The sequence below is a fragment of the Sceloporus undulatus genome, chromosome 2 (genome assembly GCF_019175285.1).
Source record: "Sceloporus undulatus isolate JIND9_A2432 ecotype Alabama chromosome 2, SceUnd_v1.1, whole genome shotgun sequence".
Lineage (NCBI taxonomy): Eukaryota > Metazoa > Chordata > Lepidosauria > Squamata > Phrynosomatidae > Sceloporus > Sceloporus undulatus.
In genome coordinates, this window is record NC_056523.1 from 264,784,882 (window position 1) to 264,805,409 (window position 20,528).

General features: G+C 40.4%; 1 protein-coding gene across 3 annotated transcripts in view; it reads right to left on the minus strand.

The window, feature by feature from the left end:
- Positions 1–20,528, minus strand: part of HSD17B4 (hydroxysteroid 17-beta dehydrogenase 4) — an 86,652-nt gene that overhangs the window by 7,466 nt on the left and 58,658 nt on the right. For 2 of the 3 annotated variants that reach the window (XM_042448673.1, XM_042448675.1), the window contains 5 exons: positions 17,111–17,180; positions 15,383–15,489; positions 14,478–14,564; positions 10,370–10,477; positions 5,107–5,245 (listed from right to left, as the gene is read on the minus strand). In XM_042448673.1, the coding sequence (XP_042304607.1) occupies positions 5,107–5,245; positions 10,370–10,477; positions 14,478–14,564; positions 15,383–15,489; positions 17,111–17,180 (511 nt within the window). Of the gene's footprint in view, positions 1–5,106; positions 5,248–10,369; positions 10,478–14,477; positions 14,565–15,382; positions 15,490–17,110; positions 17,181–20,528 lie in introns of all 3 variants that reach the window. The other variant, XM_042448674.1, reaches the window with a different exon arrangement.

The following is a 20,528-nucleotide window of genomic DNA, read 5'->3' on the forward strand; positions in this document are numbered from 1 at the left end:
AGAGATTAAAGTGGCATTATTACCTTCCTCAATCTAGATCAGGGCTGCCCAACTTGGCTGTAGGTAGAGGACAAAATTAAAATAGGCTAAGCTTCTCAGGACCACAGATAGGTTTTAATTACATATATGTTAATAATTAATAATATTAATTAGAATTAATTAATGTTAATTCCCCCCTCCTCCTCAGCAGAAAGACAAACAGTAGAGCAGGCTTATCTGTCCTCCTCCTCTGCCCAGACCTCTCATCAGGAGAAGGCCAGGCGATGGGGGAGCCTTGAGGAGCAAATGTTTGCCCCTCTTGCTCCTCCACTGTCTGGCCTTCTCAGGAGAAAGCCAGGAGGAGGAGGAACCTTGTAGGGTGAGTGTTTGCCCATCCTCGTCTTCCACACATCCTTCTCCTTGGGAGAAAGCCAAACAGTGGAGGAGCCTTGCAGGGAAGTGTTTGCCTGTCCTCCTACTCCTTTGTTTGGCCTTCTCCTTGGCAGAAAGTGGAGGACTTTTGAAGTTGTTCCATATCCTTGTGGACTGCCTGAAATCCTTTGGCAGGCCACATGAGGCTCCCAGGTTGTATGTTGTGCAGGCCTGATCTAGATACTATACTCTAAGCAATGCGATCTAAAGAACTGGGGTGGGGCAGAGGGAGAAGATCATGATTTGTCCTAGTATGTTCTACAATGCATCTCATGCAGTCTGTAATGTCAGGGATGATGGGAGTTGTAGCTCTAAACCTCTGGCTCAAACTCACCACCTTGTTATGCACCGCGCTGACCAGTTTTGGCCAGTGGTTAAAGCTTTGCTCAAAAGCAGCAGAATTACAGAGAACAGGCTGAAGACCCTGACAAACTCTCCAAGCCTTCTCACTCTTGCTTCCACAGAAGTCTTCACACTTCTTCAGGATCCAGCTGGTTCTTGTAGCTTCACCCAAGACACCAGACAACTCAGTAGTCTTATATAAAAGATCTACTACTACTACTACCCACTCTACTACCCACAAAATACATTGGGATTCATAGTCATTATTATAGTCATTGCATGATACCACCCACTGTTGTCTGTTTCCACCCAGTGGGCGTGTACACCATTCTCATTGGTTCTCTTGGTTCATCCCACAATTAATGATTTCATCATCTCAGCCTTGACCACTTAACAATTCTCAGGTGTGTCCAATTATTCACTTTACATTTCTGTCCTTGGCATTTAGGACTTGTTAATTGCATTACCATTTACACCTGTGTGGTTTCTAATTGCTTCTGCTGAGTCACCCTGACTCTCACATACATGTTTTATTTCATTCACTGTATATCCCATGTTGCTTTTTCCTTAACATGTAAAGGATATCTTATGGTTATTAAAATAATCTGCTGAACGTATGCTGAAGAATTCCCACCTCACACTGCAAATATTAATTGTAGTTCATATAATCAAGGTGCTGAGGGATAGTAACAAACTGAAGAGGCTGGCATGATACGGCATGATACAAGAGAGGAGGTTATAGTCAATTGCACAAAGCAATAAAAGCTTTTTTGGCACTTGTGAATTGGGGGAGAATAAAATTATTGGCTGTGTCAACCAGAACTGCAAATCATTTCCTTAAGGGCTGCTTCTCATCATTTTTTTTCTTCGCCTGACATTCAGCCCAAGGACGCTAAAATAAAGATGCCAGAGTTTCAGTCATCACCCACAGCAGCACAATGAACTGCAGGGTCCCACAATGGGGATTGTACTGTTGACAGACACAAGTTGCACTATGGCAGAAGGCCAGGCAACAAGTGACAAGTCAAAAGAAAAAAGGCCAAGGGAGGTTCAGCTGCAAGTCCCTGGAAATGTAATAATGAAAGAGGCCTAGGAGAAACACAGGCCAGGAGAACAAGATGTACTGTCAAGCCATGGCCCAGCAGACCTAAACCTTGCTGCAAAGTTTAGAAACACAAGACTAAAGAGGAAAGTGGGCCAAAAGAGATCATGAGAGTCAGTTGCCTACTGTCATCAGTGTTAAGAAAAGGCTTATGACACAACAACATTTGTTGGCCTCCCCAGTGCAAAATGCCCAAGTACTGTACACTGATACCAGCCAGATCACAGAAACCTTTCAAAGAATAAAGAAAACTAAAGTGGAACTAGCTGCCCTTTGTCCCTCAAATCTCCAATATATATTAACCTTTTGAAGAAGATATTTAAGGCTTTGAAAAAAAGAAAGTGAAAGTGACAGACATACCGCTGTGATACTCAGTGTGAAAAAAGGCTTAGTGAATACATGTAACAATGGAACAGTTTATATCAAATCCAAATGCAACCAAAAGTGTGTGTCTACTATGATGAAGCATTGAGTAACCACACTCTGTGCAGCAATAGCAATCCCACGAGAATTGTTGACCTAGATGGCTTCAGTGTATGAGGCTTTGTGTTTTAAAAAGGAAGGAAACAGATCAGAAGCTGGTGGTCTTTCTGGGAACATTTCTGCTTAGCTCTTAATGTTAAGGGAAGGAAATTCCCACATGCTCTTTATTTTTGATGGTTTGCTGACACAGAAGAATAGTTCCAAGAGTATGTGTTGTTCTTCTATCTAAAAATTACTTTTGACATTTTAGAAAAACTTTTAGTAGATCTCATCCAAAACAGCCCTTTGGAGATGACTTCCTCCATGGAAATGAGATACTTTGCTAGATGGATAAAATTTCCCTTGCTTCTAGGTCAACCAAAAAGCTAGCAAGTTCTTGCTTAGTTATTTGAAATCTGAATTGTGTTGCTGTATTTCAATTTTTCATTTATTGACAGTATCTGAAATTTCTGGGTTGAAATATTCTGTTTTCTTTGTAAGTATCTGTGCTAGTTACCATTCAATGAAGTCTAAAGCTCAAAGGTTTTAAAAGGATCTAGTGAAGCCTTCAGCCTAGGTAACTGGAACATTGAAAGTATACAGTACAGTGGTCCCTTCCCTTATGTGAGGGATCTGTTCCGGACACACACAGCCTGCGTAAGGGAAATTCCGCGTATGCTCAAGCCCCATTAAAACTAATGAGGCTTGTGCATGCAGTGGCACAACAGCGCAGAGGCAGTACGCGTCCTCTATTACTCTTTCCGATGCAAGGTGCCGCTCCTTCTTCCACGGCTTTCAGCGCGTATGTCACACCCGCAAATGACATGGGCACACTGTACTGTGAAACAATGAAGGTGATCTTTGGGCATACAAACTCACTGGGTTTCTACCTTCTTCTCTAGGCAGGACAGTAAAGAAGAGCAGAGATTTTCAATAGAAAGTCTAATATAATATGTAATAACACAGATTATGGCAATGTGATATATGTTGGGCTGCCTCAAAGATGGTTTAGCAACTGAAACCAGTGCAAAATGTGACCAGATCTACTGATTAGCAAACCAGTCACTTTGAAGAAAGAATCTCAGTTCTCATTTGTCTACACTGACTGTCAATTTGTTTCTGGGGGCAATTCAAAGTGTTAGGGCTGACTTATAAAGTCTAGTATGACTTAAGAACACAGTACCTGAAGTTCTGACTTATTTCACATAAACCTGCTCAGTCCGCAGTTCCCTGAGGACCTTCTCTTCATGTGCTGTGAGAGGCACTCCCACAACCCAATGGAATATTCTTGGCAGGGAAAATTACCTGGTGCCACATTAGATGCATTTTTAATGGCCCAGTTTGGGTAGATATATTTCCTGTTCATTCCTATGTTGATTGGCAGATAGTTTCTGTGTTTTAGGTGATCAGTTGGTTTGGGACTTTAGTAAACTTTGGACAGTTTTAATGAATATGCTATTAGAGGTTGTATTCTATTTTTTTATTCTCGTGCATATGCTCTGTGACTCTTTTTAATTGTGTGAAGTGACGCATAAATGTTGTACTGTAACAATCTACTGTAACAATGTGGAACAAGATCAGACTATCCAATTGTCAGCGCAGTAAATGTTCTGACACAAGAGAGAACAAGGTAACAGTGACAGTAGGTTAAGAGTATTCTCACACATAGCCTTCAAAAACAAATGTTGCAGGCATTGCATTCTATCATCATTTTGAGAAAAGATCCTTAACTGCATATAAAATCAAGGAATTTTCTTCCATTGCAGTTCAGACATGGGAAGCTTGGCAACAGCTGGGAATATAATGGATGCTCATTAGATTATCAAGGCAATCTACATTCCAAGAGGCTCTATTGCCACTGATTTGATGTGGAGCTACTTAACAGGCAGGAATACAGTAGGCCCTTAGTATCTGCTGGGGTTTGGTTCCAGGACCACCTGTGGATAGCAAAATCCATGGATGTTCAAATCTAATTAAATATAATGGATAATAAAATGGTGACCCTTATATAAAATGTAAAATCCAGGTTTGATTTTTGGAATTCATTTTTAAAAATATTTTCAAGCCATGAAAGCTTGAATCCATGGATAAAGAATAGAGTATAAATGCAAGGCCAACTGTATGTACACAATACTTCCATATAACAGCTGTAATTCCACATTACAGATGTCAATATATTGAGACACAAGTGATTGCTTACAACATAAGGAAAGACTGAATCACCAATCACATCAAATCTCAATGATTTTATCTCTAAATCTAGAAAAGCACACCACCGCTTTTCATAGATTCCTTTAAAAATGATAATAAATGATTAAATGGGCTGTCTCTTCTTACAAATCAAGTACAAGTTTCTGAAAGCCCACTACCACATAATTTTGAGAGAATCAACATAATAATTCTTATGAGTGTTCACAGCATTTCAGCCAGATATCATTATGTAACCTTTTCAACAAGCCTGTATGTACAGTGCCATACAAATTAATGATCTGCCTACTGATCAGATCAGATTTAACTAGGATGTCCCAACACTTTGCTTAATCTGCATGACACACTAGCTCCAAGAAAGCAAGATTACTTCACATGCTTTCATGGTAAACCCCTACCTTTAATGTCTAAGATTGGCTGTAATGAAACATACTTTCATTGTATTTTTAAAAAAATGAATAGTGTACTGGTGCCATAACCATTTTAACTAGCCAGAACAAGCTAGAACAAGTATCATGTCTTTACAGTTCATTAGAGAATGCAATAAGGCATTCCATAAATTAATTAAATCTACGACTTACTCCACTGCACTGCAGTCTTTTCGTCCTTAGTGATGTTCCATTGAAAGATAGCATTTACTTTCTTCACCAGCTGATTTCCTTCTTCTTTGATGCGACGACCAATTTCTTGAAACACAAGGTCACTCTGTAACCCTGCTCCCTAGTATATAAATGAATGACTCTTGAGAGGGATTTCATACCAAAAACACACCAGTTTATGCTTGGCTATACAAAATTAGCTTACTTCTTTATGCAATTTTATATACTGTATATACTTGTCTGTAAGTCATGAAATTTATGCCCGAACATTGACTCCAAAATCCAGTGCTGACTTATATACTGGCCAATATAGTAATGACAATGATAGCAGTTTATTCTATGACAAATACACACAAATACACCTTTCCCCCCACATTCTCTCCATGCATGGAAATGGGCTGCTGGAAGCAGAGAGAGTGCAGGGCGATTTTTATTTCTATGGAAGCAACAACGGATCCAGTCACACACACACACACTTTCTTTCCCTCCCTTCCTTAGCTCCTGTTACGTTTGGCTCTCCCTCAACTGACTCTTCACCCCCACATCCTCCTCACCCTCTGTGAAAAGACAAGCTGGCTTCTGCAGATGAATGTGGACAAGCCAGCAATAAAGGGCTTCCATTCTAGGAAGTCTACTGTAAAAGTAGGTTTCTTGGCAAGATTGAAGGGGCAGAGGGTGCCTGTGACTGTTTAACCCCACTCCAAGGAAAAAATGTCTGCAACCAGGGTTCTTTGGTGCTTCCTCACTGCTGCAGAGAAGCAGTCTCTGTCTACTACCAGAGAAACGCTAAAGAGCCACCATTGACCTGAGGAGCCTAAGTTTTACCCTCAGCTTATCCACTGGTCATACCAAAATTATACCATAACTTTGGCCCCAAAATCTGCCCTCTACTTATATATGAGATTGACTTATAGTCAAGCATATACAGTGCGCCCTTTGTTTACATGGGGGACCCTTCCAGACTTCCCCGCATGAAACAAATAACACATATGCTCGAGCCCCATTTAAAGGAATGGGGCTCATGCACGCAGCAGCGTGCGCCACAGGCACATGCCCCATTCATCCCTATGGGATGCACTGTCCCTTCCTTCCAGCGTGGCTTTCAGCATATGCTGAAAGCCGCGTATGACACAGGTGCACTGTACTGTAACCTTTCGATATAGTGTCACAGCAATGGAATAAAATAGATCAATAGGCTGCAGCACTTTCTGGTACAAAGATGGATGAAATTGGGATAAGTAATCAGATTACGAGGTGAAAGATGATGAGGAATAGCAATAACAAGTTTTGTACATTTCTATATCATTTATCAGTGCACTTAAGCACTCCCTAAGCCAGTGAGGGCAAATGTTTGAGAGACTGAGGCCCCATATAGACAGGCCAAAATAAAGCTGCTTCGGGTCACTTTGGAAGTATGCTGTTTAAATAATGCATGCGTCCTAAGAGTCCGGAAGCCGCACCAAAGCCACAATCCAATCCTAAGGACTAGAGCACAGCTTTGGCGCAGCTTCCAGACTCTTAGGATGCATGCATCATTTAAACAGCATACCTCCAAAGTGACCCGAAGCAGCTTTATTTTGGCAGTCTTTATGGGGCCTGAGTGCCCAAACTGCAACTCAAAACCCACGATTTATCTCAAAGTGCCATGTCCCTCTGGCTTTCTAGTAACAAACTCTGGCAAACTCTGTGCTGGGGTGATGGAAAGAGCTCTGAGTGCCACCTCTGGTACTCACACCTCTGGTACCCATGCCATAGGTTTGCCACCACTGCTCTAAGCAGTTTACAATGTATAAGCTAATTGCCCCCAACAAGCTGGATACTCATTTTAGCGACCTCGGAAGGATGCAGATTGAGCCAACCCTGGAGCCCCTAGCTGATATCAAGCTAACAACCTTCTGACTGTGAGTGAGTGGCTGCAGTACTGGCATTTAACCACTGTGCCACCAGGGCTCATTTTACAGGTGAAAGATTACGGGACATTACTTTAGAGATGAACTTTACACATATAATACTACTGTTAAAAATATTCCAAATCTATGCATGGCACATATCATCTTTAAATAGTTTAGAAAAAGTAAATGAAACAGAACCTTCTATTAAGCTGAACTATGGAAATTATACAAACAAGCTTGTAAAATGTGGACTAGACAAGGTAACTGTTACATGGATTTGTAACTGGTTGACCGACTGAACGCAAAGGGTGCTCAACAATGGCTCCTTTTCATCCTGGAGGAAAGTGACCAGTGGGGTCCCACAGGGCTCTGTCCTGGGACCAGTGCTATTCAACATCTTTATCAATGATCTGGATGACAGAATTGGGAGCATACTTATCAAATTTGCAGAAGACACCAAATTAGGAGGAATAGCTAATACCCCAGAGGACAGGATCAAAATTCAAAACGATCTGAATAGACTAGAAAGCTGGGCCAAAGCTAACAAAATGAAATTCAACACGGAGAAATGTAAGGTATTGCACTTAGGGCGGAAAAATAAAATGCACAAATATAGGATTGGGGACACCTGGCTGAATGAAACTACGTGTGAAAGGGATCTAGGAGTCCAAGTAGACCACAAGTTGAACATGAGTGAACAGTGTGATGTGGCAGCTAAAAAGGCCAATGCAATTTGAGGCTGCATCAATAAAAGTATAGTGTCTAGATCAAGAGAAGTAATAGTGCCACTGTATTCTACTTTGGTCAGGCCCCACCTGGAATACTGTGTCCAGTTCTGAGCACCACAATTCAAAAAGGACATTGAGAAACTGGAGCATGTCCAAAAGAGGGCGACTAAAATGGTGAAGGGTCTGGAAACCATGCCCTATGAGGAACGACTTAGGGAGCTGGGGATGTTTAGCCTGGAGAAAAGAAGGTTAAGAGGTGATATGATAGCCCTGTTTAAATATTTGAAGGGATGTCATGTTGAGGAGGGAACACGCTTATTTTCTGCTGCTCCAGAGAACAGAACCCGGAACAATGGATGCAAGCTACAGGAAAAGAGATTCCACCTGAACATTAGGAGGAACTTCCTGACAGTAAGGGCTGTTCGACAGTGGAATGCACTCCCTCGGAGGGTGATAGAGTCTCCTTCCTTGGAGGTTTTTAAACAGAGGCTGGATGGCCATCTGTCGGGGATGCTTTGATTTGGATTTCCTGCATGGCAGGGGGTTGGACTGGATGGCCCTAATGGTCTCTTCCAACTCTACGATTCTATGATCTATGATTCTATACCCCACCCTAAAAAGTGCACTTGAGCCAACTTGCACCCAAATGACATCCTGAACAAATCCATGTCACCAGGGTCATTAGTAATCTTGAAATTAAGGAAACCAGTCTGGTAGATCTGAGATGATTAAATGAGTGGCTGAAAACTTATTTTTATCAGCCACTCATTTAATCCTCTCAGATCTACCAGACTGGTTTCCTTCATTTCAAGATTACTAATGTCCCTGGTGACATGGGTTTGTTAAGGATGTCATTTGGGTGCAGGTTGGCTAGCAAAACAGTTCAGGTTATTTTTGCTGAAACACTGTGTGCCTCTTCTTGGGCTGCAACCAACTTATTTTGGATTAAGTCAAAATGGTGGGGGTGGGACCTCGTTCTCTGGAAATATGGGGAATTCGTAGAGGTCTAGAGGCAGAAGCCTTCTATCTACCGCCACAGTATATTCCACTTTCCCTTCCTTTCTTATCTTTCCTAATTCTCATTCATACACAGAGCCTTCTCCAATCACCTAAATGCATAGGAAGTACACATAGAGAAATTTGCCTCCCCAGTAATACAAATACACATACAGCCATCTCCACAAACAGACCCAGGTGATGCCACTCCCAAGACACCTTTTCCAAGCTCCCCGCCTCTCCCTTAATCTCCCCCGAGACCACCTATCTTCTTTGTAAGCCTCTTTTTATCCCCATGCACTTCTCTTGTACGCCCCCATACTGTTCTTTCCTGCCTTTCTCCCCCCACCCCACCTCAACTGCAGTCCTTCCACTGCAGGTTTATGCTCCCAACCATCCCAGGCACACTTCAAAAAACCCAATGCATTTTGGGCATCTGCCCCAGGAGCTGCTAACATTGTTGTGGCAGTGTCCTCTGCTGGCAGTAAAAAGAAAAACAACTTGAAAGACAGCCTGTTGCTTGTCTCTGAGGCACTGTAGCTGTTATGCTATTAAAGCTTGAGCTTTGACCTTCCGGGCTGCTCCCAAATTTTCTGTATGTCTAGACAGCTAAGCTGTAGGCTTTTTTTAAAAAAAGTGAAGAAAAAGTATCTAGTAGATCTCTACTAATGAGTAATATGCTAACATCTTTATTTACACAGATGTAATGTATTTGGTGCTTTGTTGTTAATTACTGTCAAATCTATTTTGACTTGTGGTGGCCGTATGAATAGAAGACTTTCAAGTCAAGTTTCCTCAACAGCCCTGCTCAGATCCTGAAAACTCAGGGCTGTGGCTTCCCTAATGAGGTCTATCCACCTATTATGACATCTTCATTTCTTCCTACTGCCTTTTACTTTGCCAAGCATCATTGTCCTTTCTAATGAGTTATGTTTGCTGCTAGCAGTCAGTACACCAGGGTGCTGAAAAAAACAATCATTATAACTTTCTGCCTTCATCTGCAGGAGGGGTCATGCTTCCAATTCTGATTGCAAGAAAGTAAATTTCAAAATAAGGAGTAGCATCTACAATATTTAGATCTAGGTTTCCTGCCACAGGTGGCTAAGATACTGGTCAGCAAAATTTCTAGAGGTCAGGAGGCCAATACTCCCAGTCATTCCCATAAATTGCCCCTCTCTCCTGATGACAAGATCAGCATAAGACTTTTTGACTGCTTAAAACAGAGGGCAAGATGTCCCTTTCCTATTTCACCTAGAGAACAGCCACTCTTGTCAACAGTGTCATCCTTCCACTGCATCTGAGAGCCACAGGCTAAGCCAGAGAGTGCAAGGCAGACTCTGTTGCTGTACTCTCAGCATCCCACAACCACTCCACATGCCTCTGTGTCACTCACCTGAGTCAGCTGTCTCATTCTGACTTATGGCAGGATCTTGCCTGATGACATGCAAAGACAGAATTTATGCAAAATAAATAGAAACTGCCCTGATTTATCAAAGTCATAGGAGCTAATGTTTGCAGGGCAAGAGTTACAATAGTTTCTCAATGGAAAATGCATTATTTATATTACATACAGAATTCACCAAACTCTTACTATTCATAATACACAGGAGCCATGCATGTTTCCCTTACCTTAGCTGAAGGCTGCTTAGCTGAAGGCTGCTTAGCTGAAGGCTGGTCAGAGGTCGATGTCAGATCCACATATGCTCCTGCAATTGCAATGTTCCCAGTCTCTTTGATCTGTTAAAAATAAATAACTGAATCATCACACTGTCAATAGACTTCTTGCCACAGGAACACAACAGCTTAATGCTTGAAAAATCCTCTTTCCAACTATAGTCACACAGTTCTAGCATCAGTAAAGAAAATAACAAAACAAGGAAAAGGAAGGGCTGAAATAATTAGAAATCATTAAGCAAAATGCCCTAAATCCAGAACAATTGTGCTTGCATCTTTTAATGAAGAACATTCAAGTATGACTTAATAAAAGAAAATCTATGAACATTTAGGGTCAATGTTTCAGTGAGTGAAACCCACAAAGGCATAAAGAAAAGGATCAGTTCCAATCACTCCGATTAAATGCAGATTCTCCGGTGAAAGGGGTTGTATGTTTTCAACAAATATATTATGGCTAGGGGGAAAACCAAGAGAAAGTTGACAGTATTTAATATGCTGCAGCTATTTAAATGTGTGTTTTCTTTGCTTATATAAATGATGAAAATTGTTCTTTTTAATTTTTATTTACGTACTTCTAAAATTCTCAAGGAATTGTCATACTCAGCTTGCCTCTTTTGTTGAATTTTTTATGGAAATAAGGGAAAGCAAACTATTTCAAAAAGACAGAGATGACAATCATAGAAAAGGGCAGCAGGGAGGAGGGGGGAGATGCCAAGGGACTGAAAGCCAGGGGCAGTATCAAAAAACTCTATTTGCATGCATTTTCAAAGATACTAGCAAAGTCAGAGTGCATCTTGGGGAAAAAAGAAAGGGAGAATAAAAAGATTCACAGAAATTCAACCCAAGCTTTTGAAAAGCTATTCTAATTCTTCTTTCCAGATTCCCAACCGTTATGTTCAACAAGAATTTATGAAACAGTGAACTCTCTAGGGCATAGGAAATGGAATAATTATTTGAAACACTTTGAAGACAGAAGTGTACAGGGGCAGGAGCAGAAAATATTGATTTCTGCTCAGGGACAACATAGTGTTGAATGTCCCAGGTTCAGTCCCTGCCATCTCCAGTTTAAGCAGGTAACCAGTGATGACAAGGACCTCTTTCTGTGATTCTGTCAGAGAAGCAGACAGACTAGGCAAAATGGACAAATATCCCAGACCTGGGGCCCTTCCACATTGTACACTATGATGTCACTTCAACTGTTGTAGTAACATCATATAAATCCTGGGACTTGTAGTTTGGTGAGATATCTTGATGATTCTAATTGTTCCTTCCTAAGTGTGGTGTAGTGGTTTGAGTGCTGTATTATAACTCTGAAGAACAGGATTCAAGTCTCCACTTGCCATGAAGCCCACTGGGTAAACTTGAGCAAGTCACACTCTCTCAGCCTCAGAAGATATCAATGGCAAACCCCCTCTGAAGAAACTTGCCAAGAAAACCTCATGATAGGTTCACCTTAGGGTCGCCATAAGTGGAAAACGACTTGAAGGTAGATAACAATAAAATTGCTTATCCCAGGATTCCACAGGATATTGCCATGGCAATTACAATGGAATCAGCGCTATGGCTGCATAGTGTGAGAGGGTTCTACATAGATTATTTGATATTTATTTATTTGCACAGTCCCTCTTTGTAGAATTTGGATGCATTATTTCTTTTTAAATTACAACTCCAAGAATCCCCCCTCCCACAACACAGCCAGCATGGACAATGCATGCAGAAAAATTACTTTTCCAACCTTTTTTTACCGCTCTATTTATAATGCCTTCTGAGCCCATAATCAAAAGTCATGCTTGCATTAAGCAGAAGTGCACATTGTTCATTCCTTTTTTGGGTTCTAGCCCCAGGGATGCAGCCTTCAGAAAGATGTTACAACAGGGATGGGTAACTGCAGCAGGTCTGGTGGCCAGTTTTCTGCACCAGGACTATATAGGGGCTGCATGGTCTGCCAAAAATTTACCTCCCAAAATCCAAGTTTGTAAACAGGCATTGTTTTGTGCAAAGCCCTGCTGTAACCTATTTAAAAGATGAACTGACAAGATTTGATGCTTTAAAATGGTGCAGCTGGGGGACGTTTGCTCCGATAAGAGGGCATTTACATCTGGTATCCCTCAAGGAGCTATTCTGTCCCTCATGCTATTTAACATTTACATGAAATCGCTGGGAGAGATCATCCGGAGACACAGGGCGCGGTGTTATCAGTACGCTGATGACACACAAATATGCTTCTCTGTGTCTCCGATTGATGCAGTGACTAGGGATGGCATCTCTCCGCTAAATGCCTGCTTGGAGTCGGTAATGGGCTGGATGAGGAAAAACAAACTCAGCTTGATTCCAGAGAAAACGGAAGTACTAGTGATAGGCTCTCCTGGTCTGGGTGGTGAAATTTGTCCACCTGTCCTGAACGGGGTCACGCTCCCCCTGAAGGACTCAGTCCGCAGTCTCGGGGTGCTTTTGGACTCGTTGCTCCAGCTGATTTCTCAGGTGGATACGGCGGTCAGAAGCACCTGCTATCAGCTTCGGCTGATACGCCAGCTGCAACCCTACCTAGGCCAGGAGGACCTTGTAACAGTGGTACATGCCCTGGTAATCTCTCGGATTTCTGTAATGCGCTCTACATGGGGCAACCCTTGTACCAAACCCGGAAGCTTCAGTTAGTACAGAATATGGCAGCTAGGTTGGTCACTGGATGTTCCAGGGCTGACCATATAACGCCGACTCTGTATGATCTCCATTGGCTGCCTGTTCACTTCCGAGCACAATACAAGGTGTTGGTTATAACCTATAAAGCCCTAAATGGCTTGGGCCCAGGGTACTTGGAGGACCGCCTCTCCCCATATAATCCGCCCCGCACACTCAGGTCATCTGGGAAGAGTTTGTTGAGGATCCCAACAACGAGATATGTGTCAACCTCACAAAGGGCCTTTTCCATCTCGGCCCCTGGGGTCTGGAACACCCTTCCCAAGGAACTCCACACCGCCACCTCCCTGGACCTCTTCAAAAAGAGACTTAAGACCTTCCTGTTTCGGCAAGCCTTCCCCAATGTCCCTTGATATTGGGACTCCCCCCCTATATGTACAACATTATCGAGCGTATCAGCTGGCCTGGTTTTGATGTATGGTTTTAATGTGTATTTTTGGAATGTTGTTATAAGTTTTATTTATGTATTGCAATTTTTATCCTGTATAAATAAAACTTATTATTATTATTATTATTATTATTATTATTACTACTACTACTACTACTACTACATAATTTACCCTTTCTAAAGTCACAGCTAGACAGTCCCAGGTGCCTGGAGGGATGAAAAAACAGTTTGAGCCCACATGAGGCCCTAGGGTGGCACTTTGCCAACTATGGGCTAAAGAATGATTCTCAAGTTACCACAGATTTTGAGATGCACAATTATATTTATCAATAGTGTTTTACAGCTGAAAAAATAATAACTGGATGAGGCTTTCTTTCAAATAGACTACAGGATGTTGGACAGCAGACAGGGAATGAGCTGTTGGGAGGTCTGAGCTACAGGAAGAACATAGTGCATATGGTAGCTGATCCTTAAAAAATAGGATACAAATGGAAGTTATGAATACATAACTGTGGCCGGAATCCATATGTAAGCACACACCGTCTCCTTTTCTGTAGGCATTCTTTCCATATGCTACCTTATTCAGACCTCTCACGGTGCTGCTAAAAATGTTGCAAAGTGAAAAACAAGTTTAGATAATTGACACAAGAGTTTTGCAAGTCTTTTCAGAAAGAAAGAAAAAGCTGTATTTTGCTGCACGTTTCTTACTGGGATGGGATTTTATGCATGCACAGCTATTTATTTAGCAATATTTCTTAGTTGGATTCACATCACAAATTTCTTCCATTAAGCTCAAGGTTCTGTTCAAGCTTTTTCTCCTACCTCAAAACACTACTCTGATGTAAGTCAGGCCCAAGGTCTCCCTGTGAGTTTCATGGTACAGTGTGGATGAAAACATATGTGCATGTTGAAACCTTTGACAGTGTTAGCACAATGTTATTTTCAGACAGCCACAAATTTTCATTTCATAGTTCTCACCTTGGTTTGAATATAAATCCTGTTCCCTTCCTTCCACATCTCTGTTTGCAGAGTTTCTCCTGGTACAACTGGTTTTGCAAAACGAATCTATTCCAAGAAAAAACAGAGAGGTTTCTTTCCCATGCTGAAAGTAGCACAATACACATGAAAAGCTATTTACTATCTAGCCTACTAGTACAGGTATATTTTAATGGTTTTAATATTGCCAGTGACATTAATACAGAAGAGAATACTATTAAGCTCAGTGGGCTGCCAGGATTCCAGGAATCAATACATTTCTGTATCTGACAGCAGATGGGAAGCACTGACCTCCTAAACCGGACATTGCTTTCTGCATAGCTCCCTGATTTGATCAAAGGGTGGGTTGCCTGTGGCACGGGAGTCCCTCTTGTGCTTCTGAAGAGGCCAAGACTGCGAGAACCTGAGCAGACATCTTGGATAGGAAAAGCTTGCTCCTTTGTGCTATGGTGGTAGATCAATATATACAACCTTTACTAAGGCTATGAACAGCTTTCGCTGAAACATGCCAATAAGCCAGCTATGTCTATGCTTTGAGATCTTTTTGCTAAAAAGGGGGAAACAATTATTCTGAATCAATACATTAAACAAGTAATGGGGGGTAATTTTTTTAGGAAACACTGGGCTGCAGCAGAGTGGCAGTGTTCTCCTTCAGTTCTGCTTTGTTGGATCCTTCAATTTTTAGAGACTTTGTAAGAGTACATTGGCTGCAAAAGAACATATATAATGTATATAAAGAAGTTCAGGTAATGTCAGAATCAAGTGTCATTGTGGCACAAGTGACTTATGTTTTAGATTTACACCTGTCTGTCATACTTCAGGAAGAGTGGTGAAAACTCTTAAACAGTTTTAAAAACACAAGTATATCCCTACGAAGAGACACAGACCTTAATTGCCTTGAACTTGGTGACATCATTATTTGCAAAGTGTTTCAAAACATGCCTGGCAGCAAATCCAAAGGAACAAAGTCCATGCAAGATGGGTTTCTTAAATCCTATCAACAGAACATAAAGCTAGTTGTTACATATCCTATTTAACACATGCTTATTTCTGGACATATACTGGACATACATGCATGTTCATTTATTTACACACAAACTCAATATTTATCCAGAAATCTTTGAATCAATTAAAGCATTGGGATAAGTAGAGATGGTAAGATAAAAATGTCATAATGTTGCATGCAATGCTCAGTCCAGATTAGATTATTGTACTGCTATTATACCGTGAACTGTCTTTGGAGGCCATTGAGAAACAGCAACTGATTTAGAACAGAGTATGGGATATGAACCCTGGTTGCCAGCATCATAGTCCCAATGCTCAAACCACTACACCACCATACTGCCACTGGGTAACAAATTCTTTTATTTGTCTGTATGAGAAGCACTGTTATTTCCAAATGGACAGAAAGTGCACTTCCATATAAACATTAATATTATACTTTCTGCTCCAAGAAAGCTAGACTATGCAGACTGCAAACACACAATTTTATGTTCTTCAAAATCACCTGAACTATAATGACAACTCTCTCTGTAGTGGGTAGGAAGGAAATACTTTTTTTGCTATACACTACCAAAGGATACTAGAGACAGAATCCAAAGATGTGCACATCTTTCAATAAGTCCAGGGAGACTTTTATTTGCTGCATATAACCTTGTTATTAAAACCACTGTTGAAACTGTTTCTGATATAGCATATAGAGGGCTTCTTTTTAAAATCCCACTAGAAACATCCAATATCTGATATTAAGTTTAGATCCTGACTTTCGTATTCTGCATACAGAAGCAAGGCTCTAAATCATGTGCCTGTCCATGTATTAAGATAATCAGAAAGGATATGTTCCTTGTTATTTTCTGCAAGAGAAGAACATTTTTTATCTCCAAAGAAGACAACCTTCTCTATGATGTTACACCAGCTTTGAAATGCAATCCTATAGGAGGCATGACTGATTCTACCACTGTATTTTATTTTTTTTTGGCACCAGATAATTTGTATAGGCATCTCAAATGAATAAAAATGCAATTTAAATTTTAAGTCTGGATTTTTAAATGCTGACAGACAGTTTTTAGGCAATATTACTGATTATGTTTAAATTTTAAGTTGGTTTAGCATGGCATAGTGGTTTGACTGTTGGGCCACAATTCTGGAAACCAGGGTTTCATTCCCAGCTTGGCCATGAAACCCACTGGGTGACCTTGGGCAGGTTACATGTTCTAAATCTCCCATGGCAAACTTCCTCTGAACAAATATTGCACAGAAACCCCCATGATAAGTTCACCTTATGGCCATAGGTCAGAAACAACTTAAAAATACACATCACACATGCTGAATTTCTAACTTTTTGTATGCAGCTCTGAAATCCTATCTGGGATTTAAAGGTTTAAATTTATTAGCTTGATAAATATTACCCATCCTTCATAAAAAAAATTAATTACCAGTTGAAACTTGAATTGTACTTAAGATTTGATTCTTAATATATTTCAGCATATGAATAACCAATTGTCAAAACTTAATCAGAAATTTAGAAAATACTGTTGCAGAACAAGGAGTATTCACTATTCCCACCAATGAAAATTACCTAAGTCAACATTAAACTTAATTTCCTTTTAACCTACCTCCAAGGGCAGCAAAACTAGGATCAATGTGTAGAGGATTCCTATCCCCAGTAAGTCGATACAAAGCAGCCTACAGAACAAAACAAGACATCAGTTGCAATATGATTCATGAGGCCAAAGGTGAATTATTTACTAATTCCATAAATAAATAATATATTTATTATCAAAAAGATCTGCCAATAGATCACCTTGCTTTACTGATTAGTAATGCTGAAGGTTGCTAACTTGAGAAAATGTCAGAAAATTCAATGGGCTTGGCCAATAGCTGCTCTGGTGGGTCTTGTGTACAGATAGAAAAGTCCACTATCTTATTTTATTTTCATGGCATTTAATTATCAACAATTTCAAATAAAGAAAAAGGAATGGATACACTGAAACAAAGCAGCTCCATGTAAATAATAATTAAAACTTGTTTCATCATTTTTTGACCTTTTTTCTTTGCTGCTTTGGTATCAATTCCTCTCTCATTGTAATAACTATAAACATCTATACTACAAAGACTGCATGGTATCTGATTAACATTATGAAAGATATGCCAATTTGAAGGGATCAGGCTAATAAAGCCATTGAAATGGGGATCATTGAGTCATTTAAGGCAATTTTGCAAATAATTCTCCTGACCTATCACTTTGAGCTTATTTTGAATGGCAAATAAATAAATATATAAAAATATATAAAAATAAACATTTAAATATTGGCAATATGTACATGTACTATCCAGAACTTGCAACATTAGGTGTAAAATTAATATAATAATGTTGAATGTTGGAAATCATTAAATTAGTTCATTAGCAATAACAATTAATAGTTGAAATAATTTAATCAGATAAGTTATTTTTTAATTAACCCCAAGTGTGAAAAGTTGGCTTCCGGAGGACATCACAAGATTTACAGAGAATGGCATGGACTATCGATCTAGAAACAAATTTTGTTAGAAGCACCTTCATAAATGACCTTCCTTCAATCTGGAACTCTCCACCCCTGGAATGGTCTACAAGGCTCGTAGCACTATTGTTGCCTGGAATTGGTGGGACTTCAATAAGTCTACAAACTGACAGATTCAGAAAGGCTGTCCTAAAGTAAGGCATCTCATCTTACCTTTTGTCAGTGATTCATTTTTTCACCTATTTATTCTATCATCACCCTCACTGGCATGTACATTGTTCATTTGCCCTTCCAATGCCTTGTTTATTAAAGGGGGATAAGGTGAAATGTTAAAGGTTAGTAAGGAAATGTGTTCACTTAAGCTAGATTGCAGGGTATTCAATCGATATCATGAAAGAAAAACCTCACGACCAGTAGCAACAAGTAGCAGGCTACAAAATTCAGTCAGCGCAACAAGGCTGAAGAATTCTTAGAAATGTTTTGTGTGCTTCTGAGCATTAGCAGATTCTTCCACATAACTGAATCACTGCATATTCTCTGCCTCCCCGCTCTCTAGCTAGAAGCTTTACCTGCAAAGATCAATAGTACAGCACCTGTTTTTCTCATTTTAATTCAATGGTACTTACTTCAGAATACTTTTTTAAAAAAACAGGCAGAGATGGGAAAAAATGTTAATTTGGCTGACTCTTTTAGTTCCAAGCTGCAATCTTAGAAAAACCCATAAAAGGTATGAAGGAGAAGGCTCGTGAAAAGCCAACTGGAAGGGGTGGAGTGTAGAAACAGAGACAAAAACCACAGAGGTAAAGGTGGAATTGTCGAGAACTTCTCACTTAGTACACATAGCAAATAGAAGCCCTGGTGGCGCAGTAGTTAAATGCCAGTACTGCAGCCACAACATTGTGAGTTGAATCCCAGAGGACTCCAGGTTGACTCAGCCTTCCATCCTTTCCTAGGTTGGTAAAACGAGTACCCAGCTTATTAAGGGTAATTGGCTTACAGACTGTAAACTGCTTAGAGAGTGCTGAGTTCACTACAGTCGGTTTTCTTATACACAGGTTCAAGCATCCACGGTTTGAAAATGTTCAAAAAAAGTATAAATTTCAAATATCAAACATTGATTTTCCATTGCGATGTCATTATATTTAATGGGACTTGAGCATCCACGAATTTTGTTATCCATGGGGCATCTTGGAATGAAATCCCAGCGTATAACAAGGGTCCACTGTATTAAGTGGTATAGAAATGTAATTGCTATTACTAACAATAACAAATAGCTTCAATGGAATTTGTTTCTGAGTTGACTTGGGGATGGCAGGCATTTATGTGTTTGGAGGAAAAGAAGTCAAAAGAGAAGTCAAAAGAGGAAAAGATGGGGGATCTGGCACTGAGAAAAATTTTTCCATGTAATTATTCAAATGCCTAGCAACAATAGATTCTATATATGCACACAGGGTCTTCCATGCACACAGATATTCAGAAAATCTGCTAAAATTTAGCAAGGCACATCCCAAACAAGAAACAAAACAAACAGTTTCATTTATATACCACTTCATACTGAATTAACAGTGTCTAAGCAGTTTACTACTGTAAGCTAATTGCTCCCAACAATCTGGGTACTCATTTTAGCGACCTCGGAAGGATGCAAGTCTGAGCCAAGCTTGAGCCCGTCCGCTGGTATTGAACTCACAACCTTATGGTTTTGAGTGAGTGGCTGCAGTACAGGCATTTAACCACTGCACCACCAGGGCATCCCAACTGGTTACATAATGTTTTTATCACCAGCATCACTTTGACCATATTGCTCATTAGTAAATGGGTTTTTTGAATAATAAATTATGTAATGACACTGAAAAGTCGCTACAGGCAGGCTACTGAAAGGTTAACTCAGGGTTTCAAAGAAAAAGATCATGGAGAAGAGAGACGTGGCTTCCATTAGACAATGGGAAAAGAGGGGAGACTTCTGGGAAGAATGCGAGAGAGGGGGCCATGTTTTGTAAGTATGCAGCCAACAGCTCTTGGTCAGAATTAGAGAAGGATTCCTAGAAAGGATGATAAGAAAGCCAGGGGGCGTCTAGCCAGAGGCATTAGGTTTTCAGGTTTTTTGAAAGGGATTGGGAGACCAGGAATAGGAACACGCTGGAAAATCACTCATTTTATGCCTATGCCTATTAAGCTTGGTCCCTTCTCTTGTAACCAGAAGGGAGGGTGGAGAATGTCCTGTGCTTTCAGCTAGTCAAATTTGTTTGATATGCTTTCCCTTTAATCATAGCATGCCATTTCTTTTTCTTTCTTTCTTTTTTTTTTTTTTTTTTGCAACTGAAGAGCTTTCACTTTTAAAAAGCCTGTTTTGTTTCTTTGAGGAGGAAGCTCCATGTCACATCTCCATGGGGCTACCCAAAAGGTCTGTGTTCTCCCTGGCCTCGCCATCATCCTGTTTGGACGATGCAGGCCATTAGCCCCAGGCCGAGATCTGCCAGACCAGACACAAATCTGGTGGATCTTACCCAATCCCAGAGCAAAGGGTCTTTAACAC